At 38.5% G+C, this 20906-nt stretch overlaps 4 protein-coding genes across 6 annotated transcripts; all 4 read right to left on the reverse strand.

The window, feature by feature from the left end:
* Positions 1 to 443: 443 nt before the first annotated feature.
* On the reverse strand, positions 444 to 3527 carry LOC108929173 (trace amine-associated receptor 13c-like). The gene is made up of 2 exons (XM_018743539.2): positions 2724 to 3527; positions 444 to 461 (listed from the first exon to the last, which is right to left on the reverse strand). Exons 1-2 carry the CDS (start codon positions 3525 to 3527, stop codon positions 444 to 446), a joined length of 822 nt encoding a protein of 273 aa, XP_018599055.2.
* Positions 3528 to 6116: 2589 nt separating this feature from the next.
* Positions 6117 to 7234, reverse strand: LOC108929172 (trace amine-associated receptor 1-like). Its single transcript, XM_029253628.1, has 2 exons — positions 6690 to 7234; positions 6117 to 6434 (listed from the first exon to the last, which is right to left on the reverse strand). Exons 1-2 carry the CDS (start codon positions 7161 to 7163, stop codon positions 6117 to 6119), a joined length of 792 nt encoding a protein of 263 aa, XP_029109461.1. The 5' UTR covers positions 7164 to 7234.
* A 1720-nt stretch (positions 7235 to 8954) lies between these two features.
* stx7l (syntaxin 7-like) lies at positions 8955 to 17486 on the reverse strand. 3 transcript variants are annotated; one of them, XM_018743467.2, is made up of 10 exons: positions 17417 to 17486; positions 14028 to 14139; positions 13497 to 13566; positions 12610 to 12700; positions 11389 to 11526; positions 11183 to 11235; positions 10673 to 10769; positions 10387 to 10459; positions 9712 to 9794; positions 8955 to 9333 (listed from the first exon to the last, which is right to left on the reverse strand). In XM_018743467.2, exons 2-10 carry the CDS (start codon positions 14110 to 14112, stop codon positions 9238 to 9240), a joined length of 786 nt encoding a protein of 261 aa, XP_018598983.1. In that variant the 5' UTR covers positions 14113 to 14139; positions 17417 to 17486; the 3' UTR covers positions 8955 to 9237. The 3 variants fall into 3 exon arrangements, with proteins under 3 accessions (XP_018598983.1, XP_018598985.1, XP_018598984.1); XM_018743469.2 differs by having other exon boundaries at positions 17388 to 17480; XM_018743468.2 differs by having other exon boundaries at positions 17367 to 17457.
* A 2395-nt stretch (positions 17487 to 19881) lies between these two features.
* LOC108929171 (trace amine-associated receptor 13c-like) lies at positions 19882 to 20880 on the reverse strand. Its single transcript, XM_029253669.1, has one exon. The coding sequence runs from the start codon at positions 20713 to 20715 to the stop codon at positions 19882 to 19884; it is 834 nt and encodes a 277-aa protein (XP_029109502.1). The 5' UTR covers positions 20716 to 20880.
* Between the last annotated feature and the right edge of the window lie 26 nt (positions 20881 to 20906).

Here is a 20906-nt window from a genome sequence, read left to right on the forward strand (position 1 = left end):
AGCCCTTGTGACCCTTCCAAGGTGACATTATTTAATGACAAGCAGACTTTTTTTTAATCTGACATTAACACAGATGTGTAATGACCAGTTCCATATGTTGGTTTAGAGGAACTCATGCGTGCAACACAAAAAACAAAAGTAGTGCAGGTGCAAGAAGTGAACCCTAATTTGCAGTGGTTAAACCAAGTAGGTCAGTAAAATCAGGTGTATAAATCACAATCGTCCATTCATGTTATATTTATTTATTTATTTGTTTATTTTAAGATTGAAGATTTAAATTTATAAGTTTGTTTTAATACTGTCCAAGAATAATGACCATCCCTATAGGATTCACAAACTTTCAAGCAGCACTGTAAAGTGTAAATGAATAAATGTAAAGAAATAAATGAATAAATAAATGATTACATATAAATGTAAATTTCAATGACTTTAGCTGCCGCCTCTCATTGTGTCTTGTTCCTCTGTAGGAACAAGACACAATGAAGGGCGGCAGCTATTCTATATCATGTGTACATTTATCAACTTCCTCTGATCCAAATGTTTCATGCAGTGTGGATGCAATTATCTGTCACCTCCTATAAATATCCTAGAATTAAGCTGCTGCTTTGCAGACGCCCCCCCCCCCCCAACCCCGATCAACGGTTCATCTCCGATCTCACTAACAGCCTTCGTTTCCTCACTTTCTGTTTCTCTTGTTTCATTCCTCACACATTCTGCAGTCTGTCTCAATCTCACATCTGTAGCAAATCACCATCTGAACAAGGGACCACGTGCCAGTGTTTTCAGAAAGCATCTCAGTATTGTTCTCCAGCTCTCCAGTCTCCGCCCGAACTTATTGTAGGTTCACTGTGCTGAAATCAGAGCTGTTACTTCTCCTGTAAGCTAAGGCATCCCAGACAAAATTATAAAACACCTTTGCGGAGTCAACGCACATGCATTTCATGTGTTCTATGTATGGTGAAACATATTCAACACTCTCACGTTAATGTCCTTATGATCAAAGTGCCTAAGAATCATCTGCATTAATATATATCCCCTTCATGCACACACTACTTCTTCTCTGTTCTATTCACAAAGCACATAACCAAAATCTTCCATCTCAGCTGCATAGTTGTGCAACATCTTGGGGGGATCTTCATAGCAGGGTCAAGATTTTCACTGCACTCTAAACCAAAAAGCACCAAAAACAGTGGGTGACACACCCCCCCAAACACACAATCACAGTTTAACCCTTTTGATAGCAGGCGCTTTGTAAAACTGAGAAATTGGGACAGAAGAATTATAAAAACCTCACCTATGATCACCTATAAGTCATTGACAAAGTATATATTAATGCAACTAATTTCCATGTTCCCACACAGGTTATTTCCAGCAACTGATCACCACCCCATCTCCAATTACTTTAAATGACCTGAAAACCATCACTTCAACTGCTCCGGAAAAATCTCATGTAGAAATACGTCCAACACAACAAAAATATGCTTGAAAAGCTATATAGTAATGTATATGAAATTTCAATGTGATGTCACAATCATAGTTTGGACAGTTGTGTGGAACTGTGACCTGTGTAGGCTTTAAATAATTGAACAAATTTGACTCAGTTTATTTCTTACTAAAATTATTAGCTGTACAAGCAAGTAAATGCCAAAATTAGTATGAGGGGAAAAAGAGGAGAAAAATAATTTCACTTTGAATGGGAGCAAACATACGCTTCTTTGGAAACCAGCAATACGAGTGGTTACCTTTTTAAACAGAAAAACCTTTTTTGTTTAATACACTGCCATTTTGCTTGATTTTTTTTTTTTTTTACTCCATTGACTGAAAGTTTGGTAATATTCAATGATCCTGTCCTTATTTTTCTAGAATGACACCTGAGCGTATAAAAAAGCTGAACACATGCCTGGCATTTCTGTTGTTGCCAAACCCCCTTTTTATCTGTCTATTGGTTACAGGCTGCAATAAGTGACATTAAAGACTTGGAGGGCATTGCTACTGTCAAATAATTCTAACTTGAAATTAATAATAACAACTAATTTAAGGTTTCTGAACACACACACATTTTTGGAACCACTTGTCCCATACAGGGAACCGGAGCCTACCCAGTAACACAGGGCATAAGGCCGGAGGGGACACATCTAGGACGGGACACCAGTCCATCACAAGGCACCCCAAGTGGGACTCGAACCCCAGACCCACTGGAGAGCAGGACTGTAGTCCAACCCACTGCGCCACCGCACCCATATGGTTTCTGAACACATTGGTACTCAAATGACACTTTACTAATGGGTGTCTGTGGAGTCCCCCAAACATTTCTTAAAATCAAAGTAACCAAAAATTGCATTCAGGTCTTCATCAGGCTATTGTAACTACGGTATGTGTCTATATTTGTACAACAGCTTTTATTTTCATATTTATGATCTCAATTTTATTTGTGCGCTCTGTGTATGATATGGAAATGACAGAGTGGTATTTGGTACTTACCTTTATTCCTCGAACAAAATGCATTTCTACATAATCTGTGCAAATACACTCTTCAATGAACAATTCACATTAGACATCCTACAGGTTAAGATGTCTTTCGCACACCTCCGAAACCACGGATAAAAGAAAGCATATATTATGGGATTAATGAGTGAGTTTAAGAGGAGAATCCATTTTGAAGCCTTATTTAACTGTGCATACACATATGGACTTACAGTACTAGGATCTATAAATGGACATACACAACTTGGTATCATACACAGAACAAAGACACCTACTAGAATCCCAAGTGTTTTCGCAGCTTTTCGTTCTGATGCCATGGATAATTTCCTTTTCCTTGAATCCATTAAATATTCCTTTTTGGCAGTAGATCTTATGGCATTTGCATGTACGTTTACTAGGGCAAATATTCTTATGTACAGAAATATCATAGTGCAGCATGGAAAAATAAATACTAATATTAAATCAACAAAAGCTGAAGAATAATTAATTTCTACAGAACATTTTACAGGGCAATGCAAATTTTCCTCAACTGAGTTATTATTTACAACTGAGACTTTAATGTCATTTTTATTGAATAAAACCAAAAAGGCATTATAAATGAATGAGAAGAACCAGATAGAAAATATGACACACAACGTTAAATTGACTGTAATTTTGCTGGAGTAGAAAAAAGGGTCAGACAGAACCAAAAAGCGATCCACAGCAATGAAAGCAACGTTATAAATTGAGACACACGTCAGGGAAAATGCAGTTACGCTGGAAGATAAGCAAAACGCTTTGCTGAATACCCAGTTTGTTTCTATGAACACACTGAAGGCGAAAGGCATCACCATAACTCCAATGAGAAGGTCGGCTAGAGCCAGGGAGAAGACGAAGAAGTTGGTCGGTGTGTGGAGTTCCTTGAAGTGGGAGATGGAGATGATCACCAGCATGTTTCCACACACTGTCAGTAGCACGACTCCTGCAGCACACACATAGAGAAACACATACAGTGGAGTCTTCTGCATTTCTCCAGAGCAGGAGGCATTGTAGGACTTCCACATGTCAGCGTCCTTTATATCCAGGTGTGATAAAGTCAGTACCGAAAACAAGCAACCTTGAGCATGTTTGTAGTTATGTTTCTCTTATAGATTGTTACAGGTCTTTTCTTTTTAAAGTCCGCAAGTCCTTTAAAAAATTAAACAACCCTTGAAAACAGCAGAATATAATAAAACTTTGAGAGAGCTGATCCTAGAAATGAAAAACATGGCATTAAGTTAACTGGAATTACTTTCACATCAGCAGGGTGAAATGGTAACCTAAGAGGCCAGGTGGACTAGGAGTAGTGAATGTGCTTAATACTTCACTGTGGGGAGGTATTTATATGCTTAAGCTCCTGTTTTTTCTGACTTTTTTGAGGAGTTAATCACTGTCCAAGTTAATGACTTTAGCTGATCAGGGGTTTGCTGGAAAAGCCCAGGAGCATACACCTGAAGAAGGCCAAAGCAAAACAGCTCAATTAAAGAAAAATGGACAACAACAGTGATGCTGCAGCATTAGATGAAGTGCAAAATGCTTGTTTGAGGCCATGAACTTATATGGAAAAACATTTTCTGTCCCTAAAAGCAATATATAATTTTCATGCAAGGTGCTGAGTCAAACCTGACCTATAGCAACCACTAACGTGGTTTTTAAGGCAAGAACAGAGGTGGGTTGCTGGGTCCTTCCTTTGCATGTTGGGGGCAGCAAATGCAGGGGGAAACACAGAGCCACCAAACACCCCAAGCAGGACTTGAACCCAAGACTCAACACAGCAAGGCACCAGTCAAACCTGCTGCACCACTAGACCCCCCAATATATAGTTTACCTTATCTTTATTTGTTTACCTTTATTCATTATTTAGCAGACACTTTCGTGGGAGGCATGGTGGTGCAGCGGGGAGCACTGCCACCTCAGAATTTAAATATCCAGTAGCGTAAACGTGTGTGTACCCTGTGATGGATCGCCATCCCGTTACAGGGTATACCCCTCTTAGCGCAGTGCCTAGTGATTCCGGGTTTTAAACAACCAGTGGCTTACTCAGTCAAGACTTTTGGTTTTGACTGCATTTGTTGTTTGTAAGGTTCATTATTTTTGTATAAACACTTCTGTTCTGTGCGGGGCATGGCGGGGCATGGCGGGGCACGGGGTGCCTTGTGGTGGACTGGTGTCCCATCCAGGATGTGTCCCCTCCCTCTTCGGCCTTGTGCCCAGTGTTGCTGGGTAGGCTCCAGCTTGCCAGAACCTCGGTTGGGAGAAGCAGTTGTAGCAATTACACAAAAAATTGCACTTCTGTTCTGGGTTATCCACATCCTTTGGGGTTACCAGAATTTCGTTTCACTAAATTGTCTTTCACTTTTATTCAACTGTGTTATTCTCTTAACAATTTTCTACTGTCCATAGCAGAACAAATGTGACCTGTTTTTTCCCGACTAATCAATGCATTTCAGTAAAATACAAATGGACTGTGGGACTGACTTGTTTTTAATTTTACAGCCAGGCAATCATCCACATTTCTTGCAGCTGTACTTTGAAATTCGTAAAGATCGCTGAGAATAGGGATTTGAAATTAACCTGGTAAATACAATTACATACATTAATTCAAATCACCTGAACACCACCCTGTAGAACAGTCACAGTTTAACCTGTGTGTGAAAAGGTGATCTGACCCAACAAAAGCAGTTTCTCAGTTTGGCCTTTATATTAAAAAATCACGGTTAAACTGCCTTTCACAAATTGAATAGCTTATTAAAAAAAGCAATACAGAAAAATATTACTGGAGAAAAAGATAGAGAAAGGACATACATTCATATATGTGGCTAACAGGTGATAATATCATTCCTCACTAATATTTAATGCACAGCTCTCAAAATGTTTGTAAGATAGATAGATAGATAGATAGATAGATCCATCATTCTATGGAGTGAGGAACAGGAGTAAAAGAAAAATTTCAGTTTGCTTTTAAAACAGTACTTTTTTCTCTGAGGTATAATACAGAAAGCAAAACTTTACATTATTGTTATATATCGCTGATGAGGAACTTCAACTTTTAGAACACTGGCATTTTCCGTATGCGTTCGTTTCCGCTTTGGCTCCCGGTTTAACAACAGCTGGGTACCTCGTTCTGTTCCCTCAAAGGACAACATCCATGACACCTCGAGAGGTCTGAGCTACTCTGTCTTTTCACTGGCTGCACCTTCAGAAGACATTGTAGCAGGGTGGCACTCACCTATTTTCACCCACAGACCTTCAGTGGAAGCTTGATGGTTTCAACTATGAGGAGGTGAGATCCTCAGTCATCTTCCCTGTAATGGTATCCCAGAGAAATCTATCAACATGAAAACAAAACCATTGCAACACGTTGCAACCGTATACAGACTTCCATCAAGGCATTGCTTTTATTTACAGTATTTAGATTTATGGAACAAATTTTATTCATGTAATTAAGGTTAAAATACAGCCATGATACAAAAAAAAAATCCCGAAACAGCAGCTCCTGTGAATTTTCCTACAGGGATTAATAGAGTGTTATCCTATTCTTTCCTATTCTGTGATACAGAAATAACACTGTAATCTCTGACACATGAATTAACTCGAGCTAATAAAACACAGTTTTACACATTCTCTGTAAACACACTTTTTAGGGAAGAATCCATAGTGCATATTCTACATGTTATAATGTTCTTTACACACTTTTGAAACCATGGATAAAAAAATGCATATATCATGGGATTGATGAGTGAATTTAAAAGGACAATCCAGTACGCAATTTTAATTAACAGTATATACTGAAGTGGGCTTAAAGTTGAAGGATCAATAAGCGCACATATACAGCTGGGTACCAAACACAGCAGAAAAACAACTACAACAAGCCCAAGTATTTTTGCAGCTTTTCTTTCAGACACCATGGATAATTTAATTTTTCTTAAATCCTCTGAATACCCTTGTTTGATGGTACATCTTATTGCATTTGCATGTGAACTTACAATTTTAAAAACCCTAAGATAAAAAAATATAATTATAGCACATGGAACAATAAATACTAAGACAAAATCAACAGTTGCCCATGTTACTTCATTGAAAGCAAAATAACATTCTTCAAGGAAATTCAGGTATTCATGTGATTTATTTGCCATAATGGGAACATTAATATTTTTAAGATTGTTCTTTAAAAAAATTAAAATGACATTGTATAATAATGACAATGACCAAATAACTATGATTAAACACCAAGCTAAGTTGACTGTGATTTTGCTGGAGTAGAAAAAAGGGTCTTGCAGAACTAAAAATCTGTCCACAGCAATGAAAGCAACACTATAAATGGAGACACATGTGAGGAAATACCCAGTCATGTGGAATATCAGGCACAGCATTTCACTAAACATCCAGTGTGTTTCTATGAGTATGCCGAAGGCAAACGGCATCACAGTGGTTGCAACCAGCAGGTCAGCCATGGCCAGAGAGAGGATGAAGAAGTTGGTCGGTGTGTGGAGCTGTTTGAAGTGGGAGATGGAGATGATCACCAGCAGGTTTCCACACACTGTCAGTAGCACGACTCCTGCTGCGCACACATAAAGAAACATATAGAGTGCAGTGTTCTGCATTTCATCAGAGCTGGAGGAGTTAGAAAACTCACTTAGGTTAAGCCCGGCCATATCCATGTGTAACAGTATCAGTTCACCTTTAGCAAAGTTTGCAATTAAAGCAGTGTAAACATCAAATTTCCTTTTCTTTTTTCGGCTTAAGTCCATTAGAGTACATGCTTTATAAAATGTAAAAACTTTTGAAAGTGTTTCTTCAGTTTCTTGGCTTGAAATGGAAAAATGGTCTGAATGATTACCAGTCTATCTGTACCAGTGTCCGAGAGAGTGGTGAATGTTTGATTGTGAGCTGGTTTTTATACACTGAAACTGCTGTTTTCTTCTGACTTTTTTGAGGAGTTAATGACTGCCGATTCAGGTTAATGACTTTCGTTGTTCAGAGGTTTGTTGAAGAAGCCCAAGAGGCCACCTTGAGAAGAACAAAGCAAAACAGCCCAATTATAGAGAATTGGACAATGGGTAAAACCTACAGCATTGAAAAGCACTGTTGCCTTTAATTCAAGGTTATAAATACATTTAACTTGAAACTTTACTAAAAATTCATGATTTTTCAAATTTTCCACCTCAAGGTGCAATACTGAAGCAATGGTTATGTTGGGATTCCCATCAACAGCTCTGCCATGTTACTACTTTAATTTGTAGTTGTGGATATAGGTGGAAGTAGCTATAATAGGAATGGACAAGTGCTGCAGACAAAACCAGGTAATGTTAAAAAATATGGTGAACATAGGAAGGTTTTTATTTCAATATATTGTATTTTGTTGTAATCAAATACAAGCTTTCATATGTCACAGCACAATGGATATGTTTGCAGTATATTCAGGCAGAAGGCAAGATCCTTTTTCTAGTTTGTGTTCCATCTTAACACAGACATATTCTGTCTAAAAGAGCATGTGGTTTAGTTTATCATCTCTGTAAAGCTCACCAAAAATCTTAAAACAGTAGTCACTGAATAAAATGAAACATCAGCAGTATTTAGTTAACATTTGGATAATTTCAACATAACCAAAAAAAAATCTTGTTAAACATGCACCCGGATTTTAAAAGTCTTTATTCAAATTGTGGCAAAACAAATGTGCAATATTACAGGTTAATTTGAAGTTACACATATTCCAAATGATTACAAATTTCCATAAATCAAAAAACTTCATTTTTAATGATGGCGCGTGTATTACGAGGAAGCGCTAGAGAGTTCTGCATTATAGTGTTACGCTGCATAGCCTCAAGAGAGGAATACATGGCTATATGGTTAAAGGTTTAACTACAATTAGTTTCTCTTAGGAGATGGATAACCTTCAGGAATGAAAATCCCTTTAGTGCAGCATTACAGTTCCAGCAGGGAATGAAGTAAAAACACAAAAGTAATGGTAATTTACTATGACTAAAAAAATTAAAATTTGTGGACTTGCAAAATTGACTCCATAGTAAGTTCATGATCCCACAGCATGATCATATTAAGTGAAGCAAATGTCAAGTGAATATGCAAGTGTGTAAGCTTTCAGTATTGTATAATAAACTATTAAGACATTCTGGAATGTTTTTCTCGACATTCAAAAAGGTCTCAAACATGTAACTCAGACTTAAAATTCTTCATATACAAAATGGCAAATAGTCTATGGCAGCAAAATTATAGCTTTCAAAATGAAATGTTAAAAAGCAACTATTTAATGGCATTTGTAAAATGTGACAAAGATGTAGAGAAGCCATAAATTCATATATTTTTTGGCCAAAAGTACTTGGCCAGGGCCTGCTATGTGGTGGGTCTAGGGTTCGAGTCCTGCTTGAGATGCCTTATGGTGGACTGGTGTCCTCTCCGGGGTGTGTCCCCCTCCCCCTCCAGCCTGGCACCCCGTGTTGCCGGGTTAGACTTCGGTTCGCTGCGACCCCGCTCGGGAGAAGCAGTTGTAGACAGTGTGTAAGTGAACTATTTTGTATGGCACTTTTAACATTATAACCTACACGAAATATTTTAAAATATGTATGTTTTAAAAGAAAATGCACGTAAAATATGCATTTGCTTCATCTTGAAAAAATATTCAACAAAAAACATTCTGTAATCAGGTTTGCAAAGGATGATCATTAGATAAAGTATAAGCGACAATGAATTAAAAAAGAAGCTCTAACAAACATCACGCTATTTTTTGACTGCACCCCAGATGATCAAACCAAGCACAACTGCAACCACTACCAGAATTATGATCAGTATGCAGATCTTTCTTCGTGATTTGCGCTGGAGAGGAGAGAAAACATGGCAAAACAAAATGACTAAAGGAAACCGGCAGTTCTAATTTTCCTGTAATTGGACAATGTACACCATGGAAGACTGTACTACTACAGGAAGACATGTGTCTGTAACACATGCCAGGGTTCTGGCATGCTATAACATTAACTAAAAAAATAAAAAAATATTCTTTTTAATTTTTTTTTTTTAAACCTATAGGTAATGTCCCTTAAACTTATGAAGCTTAACTGCAGAGTGTAATGATTCAAAGTTGTTTCCAGCCAATGAAAGTAATTTGTCTGGAATTTTCATTCATTTTGTCTCTCGGCACCCTATAAAAAGTCTTTAAACCCAACAGGCAACTGTGCCAGATTGTAAGGTGATTACCTGGTAATCTGCAGCCCTTGCCAGCTGCTGGGTACCAGACTGCACATGAACATCAGCACTTTCCACATTGGCCTCTATGCTGTCTGGAGACATGAAGCCAAAATTTGTAGTGAAACTACAGGCGATTACTTGTTTTTCATTACAAGGTTGCACGAGGAAAATTTAAAAGCCAAATAGCCAATTAAATCAGGAAAACAAATTATTAATTATACTGTATTTCAAAGTATAAGACATTTTTTGTGGAAATGTATGCATAAGCCAAAAATTTCAGTCATGGTAGTGTAAACTTTTGTTTTGCATGAATACTTACAATGACAAATATCAATTTGTGTTTAATGTAATGCATTTTTAAACTACCAAAATGATGCACCAAGAAAAAGATGTCAACATAAACAACTATTGTGAGAAGGAAAAATAAGTTTTCCTGCTCACGTATTACAAAAATCTGGGTAAATTCATGGAACATTCCTGTGATTGCTGTTAAGAGCTAGAGAAAACACATTCGGCACATATATATGTTAAGCCTTTTGTGTAGTGTTAGTAACTTCAATCGGTTATGTCCTGTGTGTACACTACTGACAAGAGCATTATGAACACTTTACTCCTTGACTGCAGCACACAGCAATGTAAAACATGCCATCTTTTGAACAGTACAGGGGTAAGTATGAGACTTACCAATCATTTCTCCCTGTTCATGGACCATCATTGCCAGATCTTTGAAAATATCATTTATATCTGTAATATCAGACTGAAAACGAGAAAAATGTGGAAAAACATCAACAATCACAGCATTTTGCACAATACTGCTCTGAACACTTATGTAGCAAATTTGTTAAAGATGTCAGACACATTACGATAAAACGTAAAAATCGAAAGAAAAAGATTCTGAAATTGAAAGCAGAAGATCCAAGTTCTGAACAGCATGCAGACAAGCTGCCCCTTTGGTGAGTGCAGTGCTCACCTCCAATTGCCTGATGGCATTCTCTCGCTCTTGGATGAGTCGCAGGTCATCCTCTGTGATGGCATCCTCTTGGACCTGGGCCTGAGGCTGACTCTCACTGTGGTGGGACAGCACAGTTTGAAATTTGCTCAGTTCAACGCTTATATTCCATTTAATCCTGCATAAAGTTAAACTTGTTGAATTATAAAAGTGTATCAACTTACTGCCATTAAAAGGATAATTTATGGTGATATGATGAGGTGGTCAAATTCTGTTTACGTTTATGATGAATTTATGTAGAGACACAATATACTGTTGAACATCACTAAGACAACACAAAAATGATAAAGTACAGTGTATATGTGTTTCTTACTTGTAGCGGCACACCAGACCTTTATGACACTATATGAAAAACTGACACCAGGAAATATGGGAAACAAACTATAAATGATTAAAAAAATTAATACATTAGGTCATATGAATGAAGCGTGCACAATATCACTCTTTCATACAGTCTGCACAGATCCTGACCTGTGAAAAGGGGATGGACTTTCTCCATAGAAGGGATCGTCACCAATGCCAGCCTGTGGCGAACAAAAAAAAAAAAATTCATTTTTTTTCACTCTGTGGCTTAACACATGTAAATCTGACAGCTATTCAAAAAAGTCAGTTGGCATATTTTTAATTGGCACTTCATTTTACCAACAATACAGAGGCTGATACTCTGAAGTACTGACCGATACTCTTGAGCTGGCGCGGACTCGGGCCACAAACTCCTTCTCTTTCTGAGCAGCTTGCCGCTGAGCCCTTTGGAAGACAGCAAGTGCATCACTAAAATCCTTCACAAGCCGATCTCTCTGGATCTTCCTTTGGCGCTGGAGACACAAGAAAGAAAACAATGTGTACTTCAATATGCGGCAACTGTAATATACAGTATATTAATAATGTCTATCACTTAAAGTGATAAATGATTACACAGCAGAAAATCAACCAGTTACTGTAAATTTCAGTAAGAATAAAGTTGGAAAAAAGGCCTGGCAATATCGCAGATACACATATGGTGCTCAGTTTACAATTTAAATGTATTTTTTACTAGATGTGAATATTACTTAATCAGTACAGTAACTAATATATGTTAATGTTCTCAGGTCCTCTGTTTGAAATCTTTAAAATTAAATTCAGATAAAATCAGAAATTAAATAAAATCATATTACTTTCTACAGCAAGGTATTTAGAATCAACTGCTCAGGCAAAACATAAAATAAAATAAACTCCTATGGACGAAAGCATTGGCTAAACACTGAAAAAACAGAACAGGCACAGGCACTCAGCCTGGAGATCACATTTGTACTGGACATGGTCTTTGCACACTGAACACACAAAGGCCTTATTATCAGTAGTGTACCATGCTAAGTGTCGGTCCAATGTCACATAGTTAGGAAAACCACTTTATCAGTAAGAAAACTAGAGCAACTGCAGTAACCTAATGTGTGCTGCAAATTTTACCAATTCTCTCTAAAAAAAAAAAAAAAAAAAATTTTAAAAGTTGTATGTATCATTATTGTGTAAAACTTATTTGTAATAGGAGAGACTTTTTGCATACTAGTATGTATTACATTTATGCATTTAGCAGACAGTTTTTTCCAAAGTCATGTACAGCTCTGTGAAAGAAGAAAACTGTCTCTGGTCCCTTTGCCATGCACTGGCATTCAACAGATATTTCCTAAGTCAGGCTGAGAGTTCCCTTTTGTTGTCAATGGTTAAAGAAACAAGAGTGACTAGTTACTACGAAGATGCCGAAGGTTGATCCCAAGAGACCAGCCCTGCTGGCAGAAACCTGTACAAACTAAAGCCTCTCTTCTAAATAAGGAATGAATCTTCTGCTAAAAGTCCCTACATTTTGCACCGTTAGACATGGGTGTAGATGAAAGGGGGCATTTGTACAAGGCAAAATATACCTGTTCTGCTGTGACAGGCAGGGATCCAAACTCCTTCAGGTGTCGGTCAGTTTCTTTGGCGAGGTGACTAACATTCTGTTGTTTCTCCTGCCTGGTGTTAAAAATGCACAGAAGAGTGGTTTCGTTTGTCGTGACTTGTATTTTTTAATTTTAATGTTTGTGTTTTTTTCATTAACTTTTTAACATATTTCTGTTATGTAATACAAAAGGCATTAGTGTAAACGCTGATGCAAGGGTTGTGAGTTATCGCAATCTCTACGGCAAGATGAGTGGTAATGCTTGTTTTGCGTTCAGTGCTTGTTCAAGTCTGATGAATGCAGGAGGTTGGATAAGCACACTGGGATGTAATATGCAATGCAGAGTGTACAGTCTTGATTCAGTTCTCCATTTTGACATCATTTTATACTGTAACTAGGAATTGTAGACTTTACATACACTAAGTTTTTAACATTAAAAAGTTTGTATATTACCATAATTGTAAGATTTTAAAATTAACTGAAATACTACCCTAGGAGTAAACAGAGGGTGGCAGTAAAATCCACTGTTTGATGAACTGCTACATAGATACCAAACCCTCACAATTCCTGAGGGTCTTGGGATCTAATTCAGCCCCACTACAACCTGTGTGAATAGTGGTCCACGTTTGCCAAGCATTTATCATTTGAAATAGCATGAAAGGATGAATGCCTAGCTGGGCAAGCGTGGAGTACAATGCAGTTTTCTAAAGGTAAGGGAAGTGAACTTTCACTACAGTATTGTAATTATGGACACCCATGCAGATAGTCTGCAGAAATTAAATTCAAACTCCATATATCTGGTTTACCACTGTACTTATACGTAAGTGGCAGCATCGACAGCTATGAGCAAAACCAAAGTGACATACTTACAGTTGTTGCCTAAGTTCTGCGGTGTCCTGTGGAGTCCCGAGCTGATTTATAATCCTTTGTATGTCAGATGCTTGCAAAATAAAGAAAAGAAGAATCTTGTTTTCAAGTGTGTAACAATGACTTTATGTACAGTATATACCTTAATGTTATTACACTCAAATAACAAAAATGTTCTTATGCTTAGTCACATAATACCAGTAATTCACTACCAAATTATTAAATTCAACACAATTGCTTTTATGGATTTTTCCCATTCCTTTAATATGAATGTTTAGACTTTGAATAATTATCCTTTCAAAGCTATGATGAAGTTGACTTATGATGAGGGCTTCGGAATGAAATCCTGTTGTAAGTCGAGAACCACACGTATATTTCTAGATGCAGAGCTCAGGAAGATTTGACGTGAGTCAATTTACAATCTTGACTCAACCTGTTTAATCCCCTTCCTGAGCGCTTAATAATTTTTCTGGCAGAACTCTGGTCGAGCAGCCCAGCTGCAAACCAGGTATAGGAAACCTGGGTCACACTTACTTTGTTGCGATATCTTCTGGATATTTGAAATTATCTTCTGTGCAAGCTGATCTGGATCCTGCATCTTTCCAGACTGATATGACATGATGGACCACTGATGGTTGTCGGTAGCCTTAAAACATGAAAATATATAACACTGTTACATTTATGGCATGCAGATTATTTTCGCTGTGGTCGGCAACAATGAAGTAATAATATACAAAATTGTCAGATTCTGGTACCAACGCCTTCCCTCCAAAGCTTCTTACGACCAATAATAACCTGTTCAGAGCCACCTAAAATTACTCACCAAAATCCCCCTTAAATTTCTTTCTACATGAATGACTGCTTAAAACTTTCATAAAAATAGTTCAGATGTTTTTGTGGCAGAAGCAGCACTTTTCTAAGGAAAGCATTTTAGATCCAGAAAACATATATACCTGAAAAGGGTATTAAAATCACCACAGTCCTGGCAGCACAGAGGGGGGGGAAGGTAGAGCAAAACACCCATACCTGTTCCCCATGCTTTCCTGATGGGCTATTTTTTAACACTCTCCTGAAGTAGAAACAATGCTGAAAAATGAGGAAAGTGAAAGAGGGGAACAAGTCCTAAAATCACTCCTGACCTGTTCGAAGTCCCACACCTATCACCAGTTTGAGTATTAAACATATATAAACCAAGCACTTGTGGTTACATTGTACACTGCTTTCCTTTAGACAGCAACAGCCAGCAAAAGATCCAGCTACTTTACAGAGTGTAGAGTACAGAACATTGTACATGAAAGGTACATAAATCTGATGTCCGTTTTTGCTGTTCATCCTACAGGATCCAGAAGCTACAATCCCTTAACATATATTCCTTATTTTACTCTGAGTTCTTCTACAATTATCATCTTGTAGGGATAACAGCAAGCTATCTCCCGGATTTTAAAAAATTAAAGAATTCATTTGAAACGATACAACTCCTGCTACTGATATCCTGGAATTTTCTGCTTTCTAATGTTACAAAACCCTACTAGGAAGAAAAGTCCATCAAATTTAAGGCACTCTGATTATTCAGCATTTCAGAGTCTGCGTCAATTAGGTACACATATATCTATTATAAACATACTCATGGGGACTGTTCTGAGTTCTGTTTCTAAAACAATGAATTGTTTGAAAGCAGGGTACAGAAATCTGACAAGCAATAATGAGACCAGTGAAAAATGGCATCTTCTGAAACACAGACTATTGTAGTTTGTTGATCATTTTTGCTGACTACTGGTGTTTATTCATATTATTTGCCAATGACTAATTTACTGATAACAAATTTGCTGATTGCCAGCAACAAACAAACAAACAAACACACACACACACACACACTGACTTATGCCGCTTATCCCTAGCGAGGTCACAGCGAGCCGGAGCGAACCCCAAGAAGGACTCAAACCCCAGACCCAGGCCAAACCTGCTGTGCCACTACAGCTCCCCAACAACAAACAGATTATAGTATTTATAGATTATTTTATCGCTACTGTTATAACTGCTGGGGGTGCGGTGGCGCAGTGGGTTGGACCACAGTCCTGCTCTCCAGTGGGTCTGGGGTTCAAGTCCCGCTTGGGGTGCCTTGCGACGGACTGGCGTCCCGTCCTGGGTGTGTCCCCTCCCCCTCCAGCCTTGCGCCCTGAGTTGCCGGGTTAGGCTCCGGTTCCCCGTGACCCCGTATGGGACAAGTGGTTCTGAAAATGTGTGTGTGTGTGTTATAACTGCTATGTAATTAATACAGGTATTTGTTGTTAATTTTAATTGTTAATTTTCTGATGACTGTCACGTGTTGATTACTAGTAACAAGCAATTGTAATTTGATTAGGGGCATTTAATGCTTATAGTTATTTTCTAATTTGTTGTATTTATTGATTACTACTATTTGCCGATTGCTGTAGTTTCTGATTATTGGTTTTAATGATGGTTATTTTTTACATTTACATTTATTCACTTAGCAGATGCTTTTCTCCAAAGTGACGTCCAATGAACTCTATGTAGTGTTACCAGCCCACACACCTTATTCAGCGTGGTGACTTACACTGCTAGATACACTACTTACAATGGGTCACTCGTCCGTACATCAATGGAACACACTCTCTCTGTGACACTCACACACTATGGGGAAACCTGAACAGCAGCAGGTCTTTGGACTGTGGGAGGAAACCGGAGCAAACCCACGCAGACACAGGGAGAACATACACACAGTCGGGATCGAACCCACGTTCTGTCGCACGAGGCGCTGAGACAGCAGCGCTACTCGATCTTCTTCATTAGGCCATATCATCATGTGCATGAATGATGTTTCTCAGTTATTGGCATTTGCTGATATAGCAGTTATCGATTTAGTAATTAGTTGATCACTGTTATTTGCGGTAGGGGGTGCGGTGGCGCAGTGGGTTGGCCCACAGTCCTGCTCTCCGGTGGGTCTGGGGTTCGAGTCCCGCTTGGGGTGCCTTGCGGCGGACTGGCGTCCCGTCCTGGGTGTGTCCCCTCTCCCTCCAGCCTTACGCCCTGTGTTGCCAGGTAGGCTCCGGTTCCCCCGCGACCCCGTATGGGACAAGCGGTTCTGAAAATGCGTGTGTGTTATTTGCGGTCATACTAACTCAGTCAAAGGGTATTTCTAGATTACGGCAAGTGACTTCACGCGTCTATCCGCTGTGCTTCCGCTCGCGCGCATGCGCGCTGTTCATGGGCACGGTTTCGCGAGGAGTAGGAACGTGCCTGAAAACAACCTTCTACATAACAATTATTGTTCTTTAGCTCAGTCAGTATTAGAAAAGATAAGAAACCCTTTTACTCGCTTTACATAGCAGAGAAAACCCTACTAACTACACACAGGCGATCCGATCGGATGGCTCGTCTCGGTTTGTTACACAGCTCAGCTGCTGCTGCTGTGCCTGGCTGTGCCTGTGGAGGATGATTAGTTTTTGGGTGGGTTTCTTCTACTACCAACAGTCCTCCGCTCCGGATGTTTACTTTTTCTAAATTTAGCCATCGGACACCGATACGGTCAAAAAACTGAGCGAAAACACGGAAGCGTTTCAGATAGATAGTCAGCTGATTTGGAACTGAACACGACTCGTACGAGCTGGAAAATAATTAAGCAAATTTACAATGCTGGCAATTAATCTAGTATATACTGTAGGAAGACTGGAGAGCGTATTACAAATATTAACTGACAAATTGAAATTTGCTGTAAAAATTATTACTCAATTTTACATTTTACTGCGTAACACAGCTGCTTTCCACCCTGCCGCGATTAAAATGTATATTGAGCAAATGTAATCTTTACAGCAGACACCTGTAGACGTTTTCGAAAGCGTTTGGTATACTAACACAATTCTTTTGTAGCGTTACCGTTGGCTCAGTTTCGCCTGTTGTCCTACCTTCCCTTAAAGACGTCCGGCGCTTCAATCCATTTCCCGGTTCTCGAGTCCGACCTCGATCAGGTGACCCTGCGCCTGCGCAGTCGCGCGGCGAAAACGTTAGTTTTCGACGGAGTGGGTTTGCTGAAAATGACGAGCAACTTCAACAGAAGCGTTTAGTTGAGTGTAAATTTCGAGTTATCTGTTATGTGAATAACTTTACCACAGGTTGTCCACTGCTTACGACATGATATGTGACTTATTACACCCTGAAAATCATGTAATTATACAGGGTGTACCTGCAGGCTCCGGACATCCAGAGATTTTACTTCAGACTCTGAATTATTCAGAGTGAATTCATTGACTAAAATAATTTCCATGCTGTGATATGGGCTGTTAACTTTAAATGCAGTACATTTAATTCATTTAGCTGAAACTAACTAAGCAACTTAGGTAAGTACCGGCTTGCTCAACGGGTAAGTGGGGCTCGCACCTGAGATGAGATCTTTGGATCCAGAGGTGGTAGCTGCTGTCCCCACTAGAAAGAGTATCTACTTGAAAGGCTTTACTATATCACTTGGAGGGTTATTGCAAAGCCAAGGCACTCTTTGTGTGAAGTGGGTTTCATTTGTTCTAATCAAAACTGTTACAAAAAAAAAAAAAATCATACTTATTGAACGTCCATTGTTATTCCCTTCAGAAATTACCAGATTTAAAAGGTAATGTGTTCGATAACAAGCACTATGGCAAAGTCAATTTCCTACATCTCAGATAAACTGTTCTACACTCATTTAAGATTTGGATGACGATGACAATAAAAACTTCATTAATGTAATACATGTAAACATTATAGATGTAATGATATTGACCAAGCTTTTGTGTTATTCCACTGTTGCTAGTATTTTGGCACCCAGAAAGTGACGTGTTATTACACCACTGTTAAATATAAATAATATCTCAGCAATGGATGTGGGAGTGTAGATAATTTTGTGATTGCATGAGGAAATCTGGTGAGGTTTCTCAGTGCATGCACCTTCTTGAAAGGTGATATGAAGATCATAAGCAGCACACTTCCACTTTGTCATCACTGATATCACACTAAAAAAAACACACAATCCAACTACTTCACATGAATGTTATTGAGGGCATGCACAGAAATACAGAACACATTTATTTCCTTCAGGCTGACAAAGTTAAATTTGAAAAATGCACAATTCGGAGTAAATGAAATGAAGCAGTAAAGTGACTGAAGGCTGGTTTGTGAAAGAAGTACTAATACCTTGGTATAAAAATCACCAGAAACACCAAGTGCAAACACTGAAGTGATACTGATTGTCCTTTCTTATTACTAGATGGCGTGTAGTGATCTCTGCACTCCCCTGATGCCCTGGTTACCAGATCATGTCAAACACATTTTTATTTTCTCTATGTCAGTAAGTCTGTGCTTCTTATATACTGAAATAAAATAAAGTAAAATAAGACTACAGTTTTTTTTATTAATTCAGGTGTACAAACATACCCTTATCCACTTGGTGCTGGAAGTTACTGCTGAACATTTCTCAAAGAGTCTGTCACCCCATGTTTCTGCATCCCCTGAGCAATGAGAAAGTTGTCTAACATTTCTTTATAAGTACAAGCACAATATCCTTCAGAAAGATATTTAGTTAACTTTGCATTTTCTTTCTTATTTGATGACGTTTTTAAACATCTCAGTGTTTTGCAAGGAATACACTATAATCTATGCATTGTTAAAAATGAATTGTGCCGGAGTTCTGAGTTTGTGTTTAAAACACCCATGGGAGCAAAAAGGGTTCTGACACATTTAATAGACTGCTTTTTTGCCTTGCAGCATCACATATGATATACCATGAAAAGATTTTGTTTTGGTACAAGAACAGGAAGTACACAGTTTACTAGTTTTCTTATAAGCTGATTACCTGTATCAGAGTGAAACAAATGTACATTTAAAACAGATTATAGTGCATAGTTTAACATATTCAAACAGTGAGATGAAGTGGGTATATAGTTAATAGATATGGGAACAACTTTAAAATAATGAAATGGAATTGATGCATGTTGGATATTAAACAAACCTTGTCTGTGATTTTTAGCTTTTGGAAAACTAAATTCATGGGTCCAGAAATAAGGTTTGTCAAGTACTGTTCTGTCAGGTATTTAAAAAATATTTTTCTTCTTGGTATTTTTAATGTTTTTTTTGTTGTGTATGAGACAAATGTTGCCTTTTAAAATTTGCCAATGCAAAATTGTTTCTGTGTAGGTCTAGCATTCCCACATAAGTTTATGTGAGAAATGTATACTGCCACCAGAATAATAAACCACAATTCCCTGTTTATTACTGAGTTTGATCACTTCCTAGTTTCTATACATTCAGACATGCAAGGTACAATGGTAGAACAGTTTAATCCTGACATATTTTTCCACAGGATATGACCAGAAATTTAAACAACTCTCACACACACAGGTAATCATCTTTCAGGAAAAACATTAAAATCTGAGGAATGAGGAGTGAAAATCTTCATAGTTACAATAAATTTCAGTGACTTTTGAAACCATGGGTAAAATAAGGCATAGATGATTGGATTTAAAGTGGAATTGAAGTAAGCCAACCAGACAAGCAATTCAAAGACAATTGAAGGAGTGCCAAAATTAATATAGGGGTCAATAATTGAGTTTATAAAGATAGGCATCCAGCAAAGAAAGAAAGCCCCCATGACTATGCCAAGAGTTCTTGCAGCTTTTCGCTCAGAACTGTGATTCTTTCTGATGGTGTTTTCCATATTCATGTGTGCTTGGTGGCTGTTGTCCCCAAGACGTCTAACATGCTGTCTGGCAACTAAAAATATTTTAGCATATACACCTATCATAACTGAACATGGTAAGAAAAATCCTACTAAAGAATCTAGGGCTCCCCACAATGCATTAAACAACAGGTTGCAACTTCCCAAGCAATTTATCAAGGCAATATATTCTTCCAGTCCTGCCACATTTGCTTTTGTGTAAAGGAGGCTGTATGAATAGGCAGCAGCAGCCACCCAGCTGAGAAATACCATAAGCCATGCCTTAGGGATGGTTACTGTGGTGGGATAGCGAAGAGGATTGCACACGGCCTGGTATCGATCAATAGCAATGGAAATCAGGTGGAAGATAGAGACGGATGTCAGGAACAGGTCAAAGGTTGAATGCAGCAGGCAGAAGGCCTCCCCAAAGTACCAGCAGCCTTCAATGGTCCGTATTGCACTAAAAGGCATGACGAGAATCCCTACCAGTAAGTCAGCCATTGCCAAGGACATGATCAACATGTTTGCTGGTGTATGCAGCTGTCTGAAATGTGCAATGGACACCAATACCACCAAGTTCCCTGTTACAGTGACAGCTGACCCCAAGGCAAAGAATGCATAGAGGGCAGCGTAGGCTGCAGCACTGTGGATGTATTTAGTGCATGTTCTGTTAGGTGCTGGGTAGCAGTACTGCTGCTCTGCATCTGGCTCTC

This window comes from Scleropages formosus, chromosome 1 (assembly GCF_900964775.1).
Source record: "Scleropages formosus chromosome 1, fSclFor1.1, whole genome shotgun sequence".
Lineage (NCBI taxonomy): Eukaryota > Metazoa > Chordata > Actinopteri > Osteoglossiformes > Osteoglossidae > Scleropages > Scleropages formosus.

Excerpts from the sequence above, each read along its gene's own strand:
- LOC108929173 (XM_018743539.2), bottom strand. The coding sequence starts at position 3,527 with ATGTGGAAGTCCTACAATGCCTCCTGCTCTGGAGAAATGCAGAAGACT.
- LOC108929172 (XM_029253628.1), bottom strand. The coding sequence starts at position 7,163 with ATGGATATGGCCGGGCTTAACCTAAGTGAGTTTTCTAACTCCTCCAGC. Across the intron at positions 6,435-6,689 it reads CATTGTCATTATTATACAAT|GATTTAAGAAAAATTAAATT; the intron begins GTCATTTTAATT and ends GGGTATTCAGAG.
- stx7l (XM_018743467.2), bottom strand. The coding sequence starts at position 14,112 with ATGTCATATCAGTCTGGAAAGATGCAGGATCCAGATCAGCTTGCACAG. Across the intron at positions 11,527-12,609 it reads TGCCTGTCACAGCAGAACAG|CGCCAAAGGAAGATCCAGAG; the intron begins GTATATTTTGCC and ends TTGTGTCTCCAG. Across the intron at positions 9,795-10,386 it reads TGAACAGGGAGAAATGATTG|ACAGCATAGAGGCCAATGTG; the intron begins GTAAGTCTCATA and ends TCATGTCTCCAG.
- LOC108929171 (XM_029253669.1), bottom strand. The coding sequence starts at position 20,715 with ATGTTGATCATGTCCTTGGCAATGGCTGACTTACTGGTAGGGATTCTC.